This window comes from Ostrea edulis, chromosome 3 (genome assembly GCF_947568905.1).
Source record: "Ostrea edulis chromosome 3, xbOstEdul1.1, whole genome shotgun sequence".
Lineage (NCBI taxonomy): Eukaryota > Metazoa > Mollusca > Bivalvia > Ostreida > Ostreidae > Ostrea > Ostrea edulis.
The window spans coordinates 94,069,869-94,090,597 of NC_079166.1; the positions used below are offsets into that span (position 1 = coordinate 94,069,869).

General features: G+C 32.8%; 2 protein-coding genes across 8 annotated transcripts in view; both read left to right on the forward strand.

Moving 5' to 3' along the window:
• The window catches only part of LOC125674179 (protein still life, isoforms C/SIF type 2-like), a 33,195-nt gene extending 32,812 nt beyond the window's left edge, over nucleotides 1-383 (forward strand). For all 7 annotated transcript variants that reach the window (XM_056159522.1, XM_056159521.1, XM_056159523.1 and 4 more), the window contains one exon: nucleotides 1-383. This exon is cut by the window's left edge. The gene's annotated coding sequence lies outside the window, so the exon portion shown is untranslated.
• Nucleotides 384-16,523: 16,140 nt separating this feature from the next.
• LOC125674455 (ficolin-1-like) lies at nucleotides 16,524-20,729 on the forward strand. The gene is made up of 3 exons (XM_048911598.2): nucleotides 16,524-16,661; nucleotides 18,531-18,639; nucleotides 20,512-20,729. The coding sequence occupies exons 1-3, from the start codon at nucleotides 16,524-16,526 to the stop codon at nucleotides 20,727-20,729; spliced, it is 465 nt and encodes a 154-aa protein (XP_048767555.2).

A 20,729-nucleotide genomic window follows, 5' to 3' on the forward strand; every position in this document is an offset into this window, starting at 1 on the left:
AAATAAAAGAAGTTAAAGCCCCTACTAAAACAAAAACGGTATATATCGTAATGAATCTGGTTTCAGATAGAAGGTGAAAATTCTCTTTGAATGACAACATTATACCTTATAGAGAATTCATTTGCAATGTCCCATACTTACCCATGATATAGCTACAAATTCCTTTCTTCATAGGGAGCGCACCCAACAACCTAAAGGGCCTATCACGAATCGAGTTCTAAAGGTAATACGTTTGTGAAAGTGAATAAAAGACAAAATAAAATAGAATCAAAGTACTTAAAGTAATCGTGGGAGTTGAACATTGTGGAAATTCAGTTAGAACAGATAGCACTGGAAGGGTAGGGGGATAAATGACTGAATATTATCATGATTTTAAATACAAATCAATTGTTGTTGTTTTTCAAAGCGTTACAACAGCAAACATGGATAATGGAAGGCCCATGGGCCACAACGCTCCTCGAGTAACTGAAGTCGTGTGGTTGTTTTCTAGAATTTCACCCCTTTATATTCTCATGAAAATGTGACCACATATTATGGCCCAAACATTCAAATCAATATGGTTTTCAATGCCTTGCAGTTATGAAGAAGTTTTTCCCCTGTATATATACATTCAAGTTTAATCCTAGTTGTAGCTAATTCTAAGGATTCATTACTTGAAAAGGTAGTCCAATATGCTAAACTGTCACCTGAGTATACTACAGTCCTGTAGAGGATCAATGGAATGGTAAATAATTGTATAATAACTCAAAATAAATGAAATGCAAAAAAAATTAAAAATTGTCCGGCATCGGAAATGCACAAGCCGAGTTGCACAAGGAATGGCCATAGAGGGAACCGGCAGAAAAGTTTGCAAGAATTATCAAGCAGGGAGCAAAATTTTGCGTACATAAATTTCAGCCGACTTAAATCCTTTGTGGCCTTGACCTTTAACCCTTGACCAAAATCAATAGGCTTCTTTGTCTCATCAAGGGCGATAATCCATCTAAGTTTAATTGGGATCCTATAATTTGTTAAAAAATCATAGTGCAGAAAACCAAATTTTCTCCAATTTTCAGTCTATTTATAGCCACTGTGACTTTGACCTTGTGACCCCAGAATCGATAGGCTTCTTGTCTTACTTAATCGATCTAAGTTTGATTGGGATCCTATAATTCGTTCAAGAGCTATGGTGTGGAAAACAAAATTTTCTCCAAATTTCAGTCTATTTATAGCCAGTGACCTTGACCTTTTACCTAGTGACCCCAGAATCGATAGGCTTCCTGGTCTTACTGAGGGTGACAATCCATTTAAGTTTGATTGAGATCGTATGATTCGTTCAAGAGCTATGGTGCGGAAAACAAAATTTTCTCCAAACTTCAGTCTATTTATAGCCACTGTGACCTTGACCTTTGACCTAGTGACCCCAGAATCGATAGGCTTCCTCGTCTTACTAAGGGTGACAATCCATCTAAGTTTGAATGAGATCCTATAATTTGCTCAAGAGCTATGGTGCGGAAATGAAATGTTGATGCGTGCCCGCCTGCCCGCCCAAAGGCACTTCATCAGATCATAAGCCGAGTTCGACTTCATCGCAACTCCACTAAAAATGAAACACTAGTCAAATAATGTTATTTATTGCCAAGGTATTTGGGATATTATACTGTGGCTCAAACAGGGGGTGAATGAACCTGACAGAATGGGAAGAATATAGCGGAATCAGACTCGTGATGTTGGAAATCTATAGTGATTAATAAACTATACATGTACAAGATCCATAACTATTTTTTTTTCATTTTGTGAGGAACAATCCTCATGTCTCTTTCATCTGTAGACAAATAAACAATGTGTTTTGACCAGAGCAATTTCCAATCCTTTTTGCAGCATAAATTCAACATTGTGGCAACTGGGTTAAACTTTGATAGTGAAGTCAAACATGGCAGCACCTTATCCCATGCTCTTAAAATTTCTGTTTGACACACACTCATGACATCCACTCAAACATTACAGAGTGCAGCAAAATCTCATTGTAATAGGGGATTCAAAATGGATAACTGGTACAAAATATGGTACATACTATTAAAAAAGGATAATGAATTTGACATATTGATGTCTTGGAAAAGGAAATTCTGACATCGGGGCTCTAAGCGTTTTCAAACATTGTCATTTGATAAAAGTGTTCTACATTTTTAAAAATAGAGATTAATATGTCTTTACATACATAGGTGAGAAAGTTTCCATTATTCCTAGCCGAAACATACCATGTATGCACAAAAAATTCATAAACAAATATCACACTACTCACATAGAAAATGTGGACCTTACCGTCATCAAGCGCAGCGAAACACGCCATTTCGAGATTTTCGTCGACGAAAGCTCGGTAACAGTAATGAATAAGGTACACTCATTTTGTATCTATTTTGTGACTTTCTTTATTAAAAGACACAGTTCTCTAATGTGTAACGTGCAATTACTACGTAATTCAATAACTTGAAGCATGAAGCAGTTTCACTTTGCAACCGGATATAAGAAATTTTATTTCGTATTCCGATCCCAATCGAAAGTTGTTGACTGGGAATGACGTGTTTTAATTCAATATACATGTAACATCAAGCACTTTTTATATCACATTAAAAAAAAACCAAATATATACACATACGCAATGTTGTAGAGTTATTTCTTGTAAATTTTCTGAGGTTTCGCACCATATTCGATATTTCGCGCCACGGTGTCAATAGGTCTTGTGTGCAGTTGTCGTTCGTTTCCCTATCAATATTTATAGGTGACGCTGCGCTACAAACGACAATTTTCAACCTTATCTTTTATTTTTCTATGTATATCAGTATCAATTTGATCGAAATCCTGTATTCAAATTGATTTGAATACAATATCATTGCATTTACTTACATGTCAATTATCAAAATTAGATTAATTCAGAAAAGTTACTTGGATTATTTAATGGCGGATGTTTATAAAAGTTTATGTTGATTTACCTAGGAGTAAATCAGCTGACACAGAACCCCCACTGACGACCACTATACAAATCAATAAAAATTACTGCGCAGAAAAGTGCGTGATGACCCAAGGAGATTGAACATAGTTCAACTCCCAAAAATAGAAACTATCTGGATAGTAACACTGAAATTTCTGTGAATCGAAAGGGAGCCACCGTTTCGTTCAACTATCAGTATTCTCGGGTGTCTCCATCTCAACTTGACAAAAATGAAATGAGAGTACTTTTTGGCATTACTTCCTGTTTACATTAAAATCATCAAAACAAGGATCAATTTTTGAAAAATGCATAAACTTCTGATGAAATTGGATTTGGTGTTATTTTCATCTTCTGATGAGAAAACATACATTAACACTGGAAATAGATACTTGAAATACTGATCAGAAGGAAGTATATGTGCATTGATTTGTTGTCATCTATAAACAAAAATGAAATATTTGGACTTGTTGGGTGTTAAGGAAATGTTGAAAATGAGGAGATAGATTGAAATAATCTGCATCAAATATTTAATGGGTGTGTGATTTTTAAATATTTAATGGGGTATGTGATTTTTCAACATCAACAGTTGCAGCTGATGAAAATCTGGAGAAGTTTTGAAATTCTACACGGAAGAAGCCATGCTGCATGAGGAAAGGAACAGAAAAAGATTACTATTGCTATTTAAAACATCAAATGGCCCGTTTCACGAGATATTTGTAAAATGCAACAAAGGCTAAACTTTTATGTTAAGTTTTTCAATAAAATATCCAGAGTTAACACATCGATAAATTCTTCAAAACCAATATTTAATTCTTATAAATGCAAGGTGAAGATAACGAACAGTGATCAATCTCATAACTCCTATAAGCAATACAAAATAGATAGTTGGGCAAACACGGACCTATGGACACACCAGAGGTGGGATCGGGTGCCTAGGAAGAGTAAGCATCCCCTATTGTCCGGTCACACCCGCCGTGAGCCCTATATCCTGATCAGGTAAACGGAGTTATAAATCCAATTCGTTCCTTGTATAATCAATTTCAAAAAATTGAATATTTCCCCCCAACATTATGTTATTTGTTTTCATATGTAAAACTTATACGGTATAAATTTTGATGCACCAGATGCGCATTTCGACAAATAAGGTCTCTTCAGTGATGCCCAAGCCGAAATTTTGGAAATTCTAAATAACAATAAACTGATAAAAGCTTGTAAGACTCAAAAGTGCGATGTTCTGCACCAAAATGTGATGGTTTGTTAATGTTACGGACGCTAAAGTGCGTTGGTCACCACAAAGTCCAATGGTGCGGAGTTCAGTAACGTCGGTGACGTCACGTCATTGTGATTTTCTTCTTAACATCCTTTGAAATCAAACTGAAGAAATGCAACATGGACGACAGTAACGGCAAGGTTTACACTGTTGAGGATAGTGAGAACGGCAAAGTACATTTGTTGTCGAACTATCTACTTCGCCCAAACATTCTTTAATTCAAGATCATGTATTACTCTGACGTACATGCATTAAATTTCGGGAGGTATTCTATCATACAAAACATTTTATAGGATTTCGCGTTGGAAAAATGTTTGTTTAATAACACAACTAAATGGTATTGAAATAAGTAAATTTATGATCACCATTTATTTGAAGTTAACTTTTAAATCAGAGTGATTGCCAATCACACTATGACTATGTATCAAGATCTGTTCTAAACAAATACTTTGCTGTTTATTCAAATACATGTAGTAATATCGCATATTTTATTTCCAAAGAGGTCTAAATTAGGGGGTTAGTAACCCCCTTCTTTAGACCTTTTTGGATATATATGATGTTGATATGTAATTCAAATGTTATTGAAAAGCGATGGTCATTACTGGCATTTTTATGAAATTAATGCATTACATTACAATTACTTGTAATTCAAAAATGGATGCATTATACGTTACACCCCATTACTTAAAAAATGTAATGATTACAATGCATTGCCATTATATATCACAATTACCCTAGGTCTGTACATAATTCAAAAATTGGACCAATTGATTCCATTTTGATTTGAACTATCCACGTAAATTATATAGTATTACCATCATAGCCGTTCTTTATTTTTTGCGGGAGGAAATAATCGGTATGCATTATGGGTATGGTATCAAAGACACCGACATTCACGAGGTGACGGGAAGATTATTTCCAAAATATGCCATGTAGACTTAAGTTGGAGTATTTGTTTAAACATCGTTCTTGATACACTCACAATGATAAACAAAATAAAAACAACTAACTAATAAATCATAACTATCTATAAAAAAACCCAACGGCTATTAATATCAATGTAAAACTTATACGGTACCAATTTTGATGCACCAGATGCGCACTTCGACAAATAATGTCTCTTCAGTGATGCTCAACCGCAATGTTTGAAATCTTAAATAACAATGAAGGTTTAAAGATACTATATACAAAAACAGTGTGCCAAAAAGTGGAGTCAAATTCGTCTAAGGCTAAGAGCTATGCATGAGGGAGATAATACTTAATTTTGAAATGAATTTCTAAATTTTATAACAGCAATTAAATATACATCCGTATTTTCAAGCTAGTAACGAAGTACTTAGCTACTGGGCTGTAGAGACCCTTGGGGACTAACAGTCCACCAGCAGAGGCCTCGACCCAGGGGTCATAATGTAAAACTTATACGGTACCAATTTTGATGCACCAGATGCGCATTTCGACAAATAATGTCTCTTCAGTGATGCTCAACCGAAATGTTTGAAATCCGAAATAACAATGAAGCTTTAGAGCTATTATAGCCAAAAACAGCGTGCCAAAAAAGTGGAGTCAAATTCCTCTCAGGATAATAGCTATGCATATGAATAATTCTACAAATTACACATGATCAAATAATCGAGTACCAACAAAAAATCACCCCATTAAAACAATTCACACTTGCTCATGAAAAATAGATCTTTATACTTTAAATAATCAATATTTTAATATTTTGAGAGAAAAATGTACTGTGCATTGTATCCATTGGATAGAATTTGACACTCCGTTTGATATTTATGAAACCGTGACATTCAGTGTACATGTCGTGATCTACAGGGGGCTTTTAGATTTTAGACTGTCTGTGAAACCGCAACTTCAAAAGTGCCGACTATTGATTATGTACGCCGCTATCTTATGCATGTATATCAATCGAGTAATATAATATACCAGTATTTGGGGATGATCTTTGCGCATTTAGCAAAACATATTGAAAAGGTTTTTCAAAAACTGTTTACAAGGAAACACACATACTTTTGATCATAAAAGCAACTTCAATTCCATGATTTCTGTCGCTTGGGTTCCCGTGTTCAGACAGGAACGCCCACTGTTGCGGTAGCATAAGAAAGTGGCTATAAATAACCACTGTCTAATAAATGAATAAAACAACATTTTAAGAAGAACCCAAAGGGATAAATAAACAATGTGGACCAACTACAGAACAAAGAACAAAGAAAACAAACCAGTCTAGGACATCAAATCAACATCAAACTGATAATATCTTAGGTAGATGTCCAAAAATAAAAAAAAATGAAATTAAGAATGCAGAATCACGGGAATTTATAGACGAGTTTTACACATAACCAGCTGAGTATGTCAGATAAAAATCACTGTCAAAGGGGGATTTGTAAGCAGATATTTAAGCTAGCAATAAATTATAAATATGGCTGTACTACTAGTGTTGGGACATGATCAGACGACAGGGCATAGATGCAGCTCGTAATCTAGTAAAGATATGGCCCCTATTCATCCTGGTAAAGTCGGTAGGTTTGTCGGTACCGTCTGAACCTCTGCATAACTGTAACATGCATAAGTCATAACAACATAACTCTTGACCACTTGCTTCCATAATGTTTCCTTCTCCTTTCTTTTGGTATCTGAACAACTTGGGTCATGGTCAATAACCACTACTCTCATGTCCTCCAAACAGTTATTATTACCATTGAAATGTGTGACTGCCGTTAAATCTTTCTTGGTTCTGACAGAGGATCGATGGTTGTTGACCCGTTTGCGAGGGTCTATTGTTTCCGCGAGGTACTGTTGCTGACAAACATCGCAACTGATCCCACCTCTGGTATATCCAGAAATCCTTGTTTGTCCAAATCTTGACCTTGTATTCCTTGAGGGAGTTTTGGTGTCATGATAATGTCAGACGAACAGTATGCTGAAGTTTATTGTGCAAAGAACGATAACCCTAACAATTAAGCATCATCATAAGTACTGAATTGATACGAGCAATAACATTTATGAATGCAAGCGCAAATTACTATCAACCATCGAATATTGGGGATAGTTAAATGATAAATAATAAGAATGCCAAAAGTGGTGTAAATCAAAACTGGATTCTAAAAATATGTAAAGATGTTCTAGTAAACTTAAAATCACAAAATGTTTTTTTTTGCAAATACATTACATTAAAACGTATTACTTTTCAAAACTGTAAACGATCATTCCTAACGATAAATTAAAGACTTAGCTTTTTGTCATCACGGACACTTGCTTCTTCAACAAATATGAAACAGGGAAACATTGCGATCGGTTATCCAGAAAAGCAAGTATTTTAAGACCACTCTGATTTAGGCATGCGTACTCCAAAGTTCAAATAAATTATCAGTATGGATGATTTTAATGTGAACTTGCTCAAAGACACTGTGGTGTCTTTAATTTTGAGTTCACAGGAATATATTGAATCGACATATGGATGAAAATTATTATTGTTAATGGATAAAATGTCGTCGATACATCTAAATTTCGCATTGAATCGGCGGTCCGGTTTGGTTGTTTGTGTTGACTTTTTTAAAATATCTTATCTATCTTTCTATCTATCTATCTTTTTATCTATCTATCTGTCTGTCTGTATGTCTGTCCGTCCGTCCGCCCGTCCATCCATCTATCTATCCATCTATCTATCTATCTATCTATCTATCTATCTGTCTGTCTGTCTGTCAGTTATAGTTAATTGTCATCTAAGAGCAAACGTTCATATCTATATATCTTGAACCAACCTGTCCATAACTGATGATACACAAATGAATTTTCGTCGACTACCAATATTTTGTATTATCTTATAGTACCGAGTATTTAAATATAGTAACCCTCCTCCCTAAATTACGTTTCTAAATTTCAGTATTAATAAATAAGTGAAGATAACGTGCACACATCGATCTTATAAATCCCATAAATGCAAAAATTAAGAGTGTCAAACACACCCCCTGGGCACACTAGGGGTGTTATAAGGTGTCTAGACAGAGTAAACATCCCTTGTTGACCAGTCACACTCGCTATGAGCCCTGATACGTGACCAGGTCAACCGAATATTTCACCGTTAAAGTGAGTGTGTAAAGAACGGTCTAACAATCGTGAGAATGCGACATATGTCCACAGATGTACGAAACCGCCGTAAAACTGAATGCACATTGATTAAAATTCAATTAAGTAAATGGTTGTCACTCATGAAATTGCTCAAAAACGCGTTTTTATAATTTCCTAGTTTTAAAACGATGCATGCTGCTATTAAGTGTATTGGGTAAAGAATTAGTTTGTTGGTAGATAGCAGTCTGTTGAACACTTTATCGCTCAAATCATTTAGCTAAATGACGGAAAATTGACTGCAGCAAACATTTTTTTAACCTTTTATGATAAAATGTCAAGTGCTAGCTCAATCTTTCAATGCAGCCAAACATACCCAGAAAATCACTTTACTTCTTCATTATCTAGGCAGTAATTAAAGAGAGCAGTCAGTGTATTAACATTAGAAAATCAACCCCCTATAATGTTCATATGACTAAGGATTATCTCCCTCATGCATAGCTCTTATCCTTGGACGAATTTGGCTCCACTTCTTTGGCACGCTGTTTTTTGGCTATATTTAGCTCTAAAACTTCAGTTATTTCGGATTTCAAACATTTCGGTTGAGCATCACTGAAGAGACATTATTTGTCAAAATACACATCTGGTGCATCAAAATTGGTACAGTATAAGTTTTACATTATGACCCCTGGGTCGAGGCCTCTGCTGGTGGACTGTTAGTCCCCGAGGGTCTCTACAGCCCAGTAGCTAAGTACTTCGTTACTAGCTTGAAATACGGATGTATATTTAATTGCTGTTATAAAATTTAGAAATTCATTTCAAAATTAAGGATTATCTCCCTCACGCATATCTCTTATCCTTAGACGAATTTGACTCCATTTTTGGCACACTGTTTTTCGGTGTAATAGCTCTAAAACTTCAATGTTATTTCGGATATCAAACATTTCGGTTGATCATCAATGAAAATACATAATTTGTCGAAATGCACATCTGGTGCATCAAAATTAGTATCGTATAAGTTTTACATTATAAACAATACACATAAAAATATCACCGACAATAATCACTCTTATAAATTATAAACAATGCACATAGAAATATCACAGACAGTAATCACTCTAATAAATTATAAACAATGCACATAAAATATCACAAACAGTAATCACTCTAATAAATTATAAACAATACACATATCAAAATATCACAGACGGTAATCACTCTTATAAATTATAAACAATACACATATCAAAATATCACAGACACTAATCACTCTAATAAATTATAAACAATACACTTAAAAACATCACAGACACTAATCACTCTAATAAATTATAAACAATACACATATCAAAATATCACAGACACTAATCACTCTAATAAATTATAAACAATACACATAAAAATATCACAAACAGTAATCACTCTAACAAATTATAAACAATATACATAAAAATATCACAGACACTAATCACTCTTATAAATTATAAACAATACACATATCAAAATATCACAGACACTAATCACTCTAATAAATTATAACAATACACATAAAAATATCACAGACAGTAATCACTCTAATAAATTATAAACAATACACATATCAAAATATCAAAACAGTAATCACTCTTATAAATTATAAACAATACACATATCAAAATATCACAGACACTAATCACTCTAATAAATTATAAAAATACACTTAAAAATATCACAGACAGTAATCACTCTAATAAATTATAAACAATACACATATCAAAATATCAAAACAGTAATCACTCTTATAAATTATAAACAATGCACATATCAAAATATCACAAACAGTAATCACTCTTATAAATTATAAACAATACACATATCAAAATATCACAGACATTAATCACTCTAATAAATTATAACAATACACATATCAAAATATCACAAACAGTAATCACTCTAACAAATTTTAAACAATATACATAAAAATATCACAGACACTAATCACTCTTATAAATTATAAACAATACACATATCAAAATATCACAAACAGTAATCACTCTAATAAATTATAAACAATGCACATATCAAAATACCACAAACAGTAATCACTCTAATAAATTATAAACAATACACATATCAAAATATCAAAACAGTAATCACTCTAATAAATTATAAACAATGCACATATCAAAATATCACAAACAGTAATCACTCTAACAAATTATAAACTATATACATAAAAATATCACAGACACTAATCACTCTTATAAATTATAACAATACACATATCAAAATATCACAAACAGTAATCACTCTTATAAATTATAAACAATACACATATCAAAATATCAAAACAGTAATCACTCTAATAAATTATAAACAATGCACATATCAAAATATCGCAAACAGTAATCACTCTAATAAATTATAAACAATACATATATCAAAATATCAAAACAGTAATCACTCTAATAAATTATAAACAATGCACATATCAAAATATCACAAACAGTAATCACTCTTATAAATTATAAACAATACACATATCAAAATATCACAGACACTAATCACTCTTATAAATTATAAACAATACACATATCAAAATATCACAGACATTAATCACTCTAATAAATTATAACAATACACATATCAAAATATCACAAACAGTAATCACTCTAACAAATTTTAAACAATATACATAAAAATATCACAGACACTAATCACTCTTATAAATTATAAACAATACACATATCAAAATATCACAAACAGTAATCACTCTAATAAATTATAAACAATGCACATATCAAAATACCACAAACAGTAATCACTCTAATAAATTATAAACAATACACATATCAAAATATCAAAACAGTAATCAATCTAATAAATTATAAACAATTCACATATCAAAATATCACAAACAGTAATCACTCTAATAAATTATAAACAATACACATATCAAAATATCAAAACAGTAATCACTCTAATAAATTATAAACAATGCACATATCAAAATATCACAAACAGTAATCACTCTTATAAATTATAAACAATACACATATCAAAATATCACAGACACTAATCACTCTAATAAATTATAACAATACACACATCAAAATATCACAGACACTAATCACTCTAATAAATTATAAACAATGCACATAAAAATATCACAGACACTAATCACTCTTATAAATTATAAACAATGCACATAAAAATATCACAGACACTAATCACTCTAATAAATTATAAACTATACACATATCAAAATATCACAGACGGTAATCACTCTTATAAATTATAAACAATACACATATCAAAATATCACAGACACTAATCACTCTAATAAATTATAAACAATTCACATATCAAAATATCACAAACAGTAATCACTCTTATAAATTATAAACAATGCACATAAAATATCACAAACAGTAATCACTCTAATAAATTATAAACAATACACATATCAAAATATCACAAACAGTAATCACTCTTATAAATTATAAACAATGCACATAAAAATATCACAGACACTAATCACTCTAATAAATTATAAACAATGCACATATCAAAATATCACAAACACTAATCACTCTTATAAATTATAAACAATACACATATCAAAATATCACAAACAGTAATCACTCTAATAAATTATAAACAATGCACATATCAAAATATCACAGACACTAATCACTCTTATAAATTATAAACAATACACATATCAAAATATCACAGACACTAATCACTCTTATAAATTATAAACAATACACATATCAAAATATCACAAACAGTAATCACTCTAATAAATTATAAACAATACACATAAAAATATCAGAGACACTAATCACTCTAATGAATTATAAACAATGCACAAATTAAAATATCACAAACAGTAATCACTCTAATGAATTATAAACAATGCACATATCAAAATATCACAAACAGTAATCACTCTTATAAATTATAAACAATGCACATATCAAAATATCGCAGACGGTAATCACTCTTATAAATTATAAATAATGCACATATCAAAATATTGCAAACCCTTGACTCTGGGGTCAAATGCTTAAAATAAGTATTTTCTATAAAAGGGTGATACCCACCGTGAATTGACTCTCTCGTCTAGGTAAACAGAGTAATTCGTACTCAAAGTCACTATGTAAGGTATTACTCAAAATTGAGCCCCATAGATACAACATTGACTTTTATTTGTTAGACATTGTACAATAGATAAAATGGATATGGACAATATTGAAGGTTGATCAATCTGTGTGAACCAAATAATCTTTAACCGCAATACTTTAGTTAACAAATCTAAGTTGTGCATTTTGCATCATTTTTATTTCATATCTATGCAAGAGCGTGTTCTTACATCCCATTTTGTGTTTCGAGTGATTCAATGTAGTAACTGAACACTGTGTTACGTTTACGGGGTTAGGCTAAATAAGGACAATGTGTAATGTACAGCGTTATAATTGATTCGTTACGATTTATAGTCATATTTCACTGAACACTTATCTTCGAGTATCTTAATTACACGCAAGGGTCAAAGGTATTTCTTAACTGTTAATGTTCACTATGGATTCATTGAATAATACAATTTTAAAGCATTGATAGAACATTTCTACTGCAGTCTAATGTTATCTTTTATATGTGTAACAGTTTGTAACATTTACTAGGATAATCATGTCGTTAGAACTTCATTTGAACTAGATCATTCACATATCATAGTAGTTAGCATAAAAACAGCTCTACCTCGTAATTCATAAATTGACGCACAAAAACATTTTAAAAATAACACTAAAAGTAACATTTGTCTCGAATCTTCAGTGAACTCTGCATATTTTCTGAATTTTGTTTTAATGATAACGTTAAATATTAAATTTTCATGAAGTTCTTAAAATATGAAAGTTGTAATTAATGTGCAGTGAATTCTAAAAGTGCAGAAATGCTTTTGACCTTTAAGTGGAAATTATTTTATTTGTCAAATGATACAATGAGTAACGGGATACAAAAAGAGCTATCGTTTTTTATAAAAAAGAATTTAAAAAAAAAAAAAGACTGCTAGTTGCTATAACTTTTCTGCTTACGGTAAAAACAAAATATGAAAAGCTCTTTATAATGAATTAATTAACTATCATGTTGTTAAGATCATGACATTTTGTTTGACTTCGTCTGTATTATCGCTGTACTTACGTTACTAAACAAAGACATGGAACATAGTCACAGTTTTATTTGATGTATCAAACAGCAGTCTTCGAATGAAATTACCATTAGAATATAAAACAAATGTGAAGTGGGTGGAGTTATTGACTGGCAGTTCATAATATAAGTGGGTGGAGTTATTGATTGACAGTTCGTGATATAAGTGGGTGGAGTTATTGACAGGCAGTTCATGGTATAAGTGGGGGGAGTTATTGATTGACAGTTCATGACATAAGTTACAAATAAATGCACCTTTGATGTATTGTAATTCTGACTGTTGCACAAAAACAACATGCACTGTTTGGAGGTAAGTGATACATTGAATTAGATGTACATTAGTCATCTGATTGGAAAAAGAAAATCAGTTAGTTTTGGCGAATATACTTTTCATCAGAAATAATAGATAAATTAGAATGAAAGGTGAAGATAATGAACAGTGATTAATTCCATAACTCCTGTAAGTGATACTAAATACAAAGTTGGGCAAACAAGCTCCATGTGAGCGAAATATTTTCGAGCAGGACGTTAAACAGTATACAATTATGTTAACTTGTGCTAATTTAGCTCAAACAACATGGAAATAAAAAAAAAAAATAACTTCCTGTAATAGAACGTGTTGTAACGTGAGAAATTCGTAATTTGGCCACATTGTCGATTGAAGTCAGCATTTCGCAAATTCTATGCAATCTATCATTGGGTCAAATACTGTCTGACGTGTTTCATGCCGATTGTTAGTTCGTTCATGACACACTGATTTTGACTACGGATAACTCCGTTTACCTGATGAAGATATAGGGCTCATGGCGGGTGTCACCGGTCGACAGGGGATGCTTATTCCAAAGCACCTGATCCCACCTCTGGTGTGTCCAGGGGTCCGTGTTTGTCCAACTATCTATTTTGTGTTGCTTATAGGAGTTATGAAATTGATCACTATTCCTTATCTTCGCCTTTCATTTACAAAAGAAACAGAAACATCGATTAACTCTTTTGGTTTATATACACACAGCAATATAGTAAGAAGAACATATCAGATAAATCACGGGGTTTCTGTATATTGTTCAAACCAGATTGCATTTGTAACGGGTGTGATCCTTGTTTGCCTGACTAACAATGACGCCATCAACAGTCCACCAATGAAGCGGAAAGGTAAATGTTTCAGAGCCGGCGTGTAAGAGAGAAAAAAGATGATATTCCTGTACAATGGGTGATGACGAAAAAGGATAAATCATATAAATCGCCTAGATAATGTAAAATTCCGAACGGAAGAAACAAAGACTCCTGAACACACCGGAAGTGACCAATCTTCTGTCTGCACGATTATGAAAGAATTGTTAAAAATTCATGCTTTTTGGGGTTTATAGTCATAATAACGTAGTGAAATAAACATTGATTTAACATATTGTTTTAATAAGAATAAGTTATCCATAGTAACCCAAGCATGCCATCAGAATAGATATTCATCTAGACGCAGTTTTACTGAGGACCGTAGATATTTACGTTTAAAATTACGTGAAATAATGTAGTTGTTTTGGGGAAGACGTCGATCACGAGGTAACTGATAAAAAGTGCATAAAATACAAAATAAATTGCCAATAGATATATTGTGAAACTGTACAAAATAATGCTGATCCTATCAAAACATCCTTAATTGCGACAATGGCGTAATGTTTTCATCTTATCTTCAATGTTTTCCAAACATTCGATTCATGAAATATTGAAAAAAAGATTAATTACCGGATTCCACCTCTGTCCCAAAGACTACACCAGATTTGAGGTTCTATATTCGAAATATTGATTTTGATATGCGTTGTCATATGCCTGTTAGAAGAAAAACTATCTTACTGTGGCCTTCAATTCAACAGTTAGATATATCGACGACGTTTTGTCTATTAACAATTATAACTTTCATTCATCTGTCAATTCGATATATCCCCGTGAGCTCGAAATAAAAGGCACCACATAGTCGTTCAGTTCTGGTCCAGACTTAGATATTCTATTGAAAGTAGATATTAACGACAAACTGGAAATTCAACTGTATGACAAACGGAATAATTTCCGCTTCTCCATCTTCAACTTGCATCTAAATATATTGTGAATACCATTTCTAAAAACAGATTTCAGTCAGTGACAAAATACTTCAATACTAAATTTTTTCCCATGAAAGGTGAAAATAATCAACATAGATCAATCTCATAACTCAAATGATGAAATAAAAATTGTATTCAAAAACTTCATTTAACTAATTTTTTGTTGAAATTGGGGAATGTATGAAATATATTGCCATAATTAATTATTGTATAATTCCAATGTTATTTATTACAATTGTTTTGATTGGACAAAAATAAACCTGAACAAGACTTTACCCATCAATAAATCCGAAATCGCGATGTATTCAAACACGCCTGAACACAAATAACATAGTGCGGGCAAATTAATTTTGTGGCGTCGGTGGCCTAGTGATTAGGCCGTCAGACTCTCGACCGAAAGGTCGTGGGTTCGAGTCCTGGCCGCGGTAGGGCTGACGTTGTGTCCTTGGGAAAGGCACTTTACATGAATTTCCTCACTCCCCCCAAGTGTAAAAGGGGTACCTGGCTATAGACATTGAAAGATATTGTTAGAATGTTAGTGTTCTAGCGCTTGTAATGGCAGCTTGCACTGCATGCTTCCTAGGAGGCTGAGAAAGTTCTAGATTGATATAAGGTCTGCCGGGGTAATAATGTACATTGATTATTGTAAAGCGCTTTGAGCAGCATACGCTGGATAAGGCACTATATAAAACCAATCATTATTATTATTATAATAATTCAAATGTTTGCAATTGTCAATAAAGTGAATGAATTGAAATTATAAGAATCAAACATTCTTTTTGAAGAATTTATCGATGTGTAAACTCCGAACATTTTACTCACAAACTTAAACATAAAAGTGCTTCGCACTTTTATTCAGTTTGTGAGTAAAATGTTCGGAGTTTACACATCGATAATGTTTAATCCTATAATAATCATTGCAGCTTTGAGCATGCGGTATGAAAGTTGCAATGATATTTTGAACAAACTACCCAGCGTAAAAGGAAAGGATGGTGTATATGAGATAAACTTGGACGATCAAAAAAAGAAAGTGTTCTGTGACATGACTACGGAGGGAGGCGGTTGGACGGTAAGTTCTTATACAACTATATAATCTAAACAATACAAATCAGCTGGATTCAGTTTATCGGATCGACTTCTTTACTAGAAATCTTTACGTCTTTTAACTTTGAAATCAGAATTGTTATGAAATTATAACATGCATGCATTAGGAAACAATTGGAAAGCTTCAAAAACCCATTAAGCGTGTTCTTTTTTTGTTCCTTTTTTTTTTTAAATGTTTCGAGTTATAACACAAAAAAATCTCAGCTACTGAAATGAGCTCAATAGGCTTTCGTACTTTCGTTTGAAGCTGCTTTATTCAAGTAAAGGTCTAGGATGTGTTTATGTTAAACCATGCATCTGTTAAGAAAGCATTCGAATATTTATATCAAAAATTTTATCACTATTTGGATTACATAGACTCAGGTAGATGATAGGTTAGCAACCATGTGTATTTAATTATCTCAGCTAAATGACTACAACATTTTTATTTCAAAATATTTGCATAGGTCATCCAAAAAAAAGGTTGATAAAACGGATTTTTATAAGAAATGGGAGGAATACAAAAACGGATTTGGAGATCCATGCAACAGCTACTGGATTGGTAAGAATGTTATCAATATATGTTATCTATATATGGGAATACATATGTAAAACTTATACGGTACCAATTTTGATGCACCAGATGCGCATTTCGACAAATAATGTCTCTCCAGTGATGCTCAACCGAAATGTTTGAAATCCGAAATAACATTGAAGTTTTAGAGCTATTACACCGAAAAACAGTGTGCCAAAAAATGGAGTCAAATTCGTCTAAGGATAAGAGCTATGCGTGAGGGAGATAATCTTTAATTTTGAAATGAATTTCTAAATTTTATAACAGCAATTAAATATACATCCGTATTTTCAAGCTAGTAACGAAGTACTTAGCTACTGGGCTATAGAGACCCACGGGGACTAACAGTTCACCAGCAGAGGCCTCGACCCAGGGGTCATAATGTAAAACCTGTACGGTACCAATTTTGATGCACCAGATGCGCATTTCGACAATGAATACATAAATCACCAGATTCTGACAACAAACGGTACCTTATAGCGAATTAAGTAAAACACTAAAATGACATACGATATATCTAAGCAGTTAGATTGTTGAATGTTGGTGTTGACTTGTCTCGTCCTCATGACAAACGAGGTTTTATTTAAGATGACTATAAATGACGAAAGATGTACTAAAAAGCTAGAATTAAAGTTACACTTTTAAAATCTAATGATGAATTTATACTCCAAATTGCACGTTTATTGTTTTCTTGGTTTGCTATTCAACAAATCATATTCCCTCAATGACCTGATCTATAACTTATAATGATGAGAGATGCGAATGAGAACAGTGTTGCGCTTGTTAGACCAAAGGAAATAAGTTTGCCTGGCTTAAAATATGCAAGATATTTTTGTATTATGATTACGTATATAATCTTTACAGATTTTTAAAGATTTTATAAATTTGTATCAACGTCTTTACATAAAAGAAATGAAATATTTCTTACCAACATATTGGATATCGATGTTGAAATGAAGTGTCCAATTGTAAATATTTAAAAGGGAAAAACATAAAGATCAGTTATGGAGAAAACTGGCAATTCGTTTTCAATTTTAGAAAAAATCATCATATATTGAATTATACCAGTATTCTCAAAACTCGCATTTGAATTGACTACAATTCCAGATGAATATTACATGGGGAAATATCGCTGAAGCATATCAAGAGATTTCTTTTAGCTATCGCTGGCATATGATTTTATCATATCCTTATGATTGTTTTGATTTTCCATGGTGCCTAACAGGAAATGATGCAATTCATACTTTGACGAAGAAAAATGATCAAGTACTTTGGGTTCAGCTTCAAAGTTTGGATTGCGACCAGTTTTATGCTAAGTATACCACATTTCATGTCGGGAATGCGGCCAGTAAATACAAGCTCACTGTATCGGGGCCTTCAGGAACAGCGGGTATGTATGTGTTTTATTTATTATCTTAGCTCATTGTATCTTGTTTTCTCTGCTTGGTCACTAACCGTAAAACCACCTGCCAAGGATAACTCCTTTTTTTACCTCATCAACATTTTTATTAGCAATACATTCTTGTGAAAATTGCAGTGAATCCATAAAATTGGGGATGGGAATACCAGTACAATGCGAAAATGTGTGTTATTCACTCTATATGACATAACGAATTGGGGTTCTTCCGCTACAGACCACGTTTAAAAACATTGCCTTCCGTCATATCATATAAACTTACGTATATAAGGGTATAGTGTGAAATTTTGTTAACACTCCATAACAATTTACCTGATGTTATGATGCTTCCGGTAAGATCGTATCTATTCAGGGATGTATCGTGACGTCACATATTTAGAGTTACATTATCGGGTGCTACTTGTGACGCGCAATTCGTGATTCGAATTTTTTTTTTCACAGCAAGAAAAATTAATGCAATTCGTGGGGTTTTATTAAAACGAATATTAGGTGAGGAAAAAGCGATAGTTCCTCATTGACGACGAGGAATATGGGCAATCGTCGTCATTTTTAGCTATTGAAGAGCAAATCAGGTGACTCACATCTGTAAACAACTTACTTTGCTCGTTTTTATTTATATTTATCTATTTTTATTAAGATGCAATATTATTGCGTGCACTTATCTCGTGCTAAAAATAAATCAATGAACTCTCTCTCTCTCTCTCTCTTTTTTTCTCTCTCTCTCCAATCAGTAGTAGTTAATGATTTAATTTACTTCCTTGCATTGTTTTCCTTTCTTTCTTTTTGCTATTCTTCAATTTGACCGACGATGCGTAAAAACAGAACTACGCAAAAGGAATGCTTCTAAATCTTTGAAACTACGGTCATAATATATGTGATCTATATTTCATATTTTTGGAAATTTCCTCTATTTTTTAACAATGTCAACATCAATTACGTAAATAAATCCATTACATTAAAAAAGATTTAAAGCGAAGGATGGCTTTGTCTAAATATGACGTAATGCTTTATCGCAAGGTCATCCCCCTGGATATGATTTCTTTTTATTTTCCTTATGAATTCAATATATATATATATATATATATATATATATATATATATATATATGCAAGGTGAAGATAGCGAACAGTGAACAATCTCATAACTCCTACAAAATAGATAGTTGGGCAAACACGGACCCCTGGACACACCAGAGGTGGGATCAGGTGCCTAGGAGGAGTAAGCATCCCCTGTTGACCGGTCACACCCGCCGTGAGCCCGATATCCTGATCAGGTAAACGGAGTTATCCGCAGTCAAAATCAGTGTGCCAAGAACGGCTTAACAATCGGTATGAAACACGTCAGACAGCATTTGACCCAATGCGAGGTTGTATTGACGAAGTAGATCGTTATAAAGACGATAGAATTTGCGAAATGCTGACTTCAATTGAGACTGATCAAATGATAAATACCCACGATGCGTAATATTGTTAATGTAGAATTAACTATAAACATGTGGAAATAACTATTCCAATAATCTTTATGATGTTACAAGACAAGGTGAGTTTTCCAGTTAGCATTCTCATAACTCCTATAAAGAATCCAAATTTAAACATGGACTCCTGGACATACCGGAAGTAACTTGTATCGCATGCCTATACATCGAGATTTGTTTAATAAAGGATATACCATTTACAAACCAAATGATTAACAAATGTAAGTCGATTTATACATGACAAGAAAATGTTAAATTTGATACATTATCCGTACAAACCTTAACAACATTTTAACATCTAGTTTCATAACGCGACATCTGATAATGAATGAATTCTTATTGATGTAACAGTTATTAATTATCTGTTGTAGACGATATTATGGAGTACGACGATGGACAGACGTTCACTACATATGATCAGGATAATCGCATAGACAGTGGAGATAACTGTGCAGTGATAAGACATGGAGCCTGGTGGCACGGTTCATGTTTAACTTTAGACCTCAACGCGGAGGACACGATGTGGACTACTGGGGACAGTGATAGAGCGTTAAAAGGGACCTTGATGATGGTCAGGACTAATGAGTAA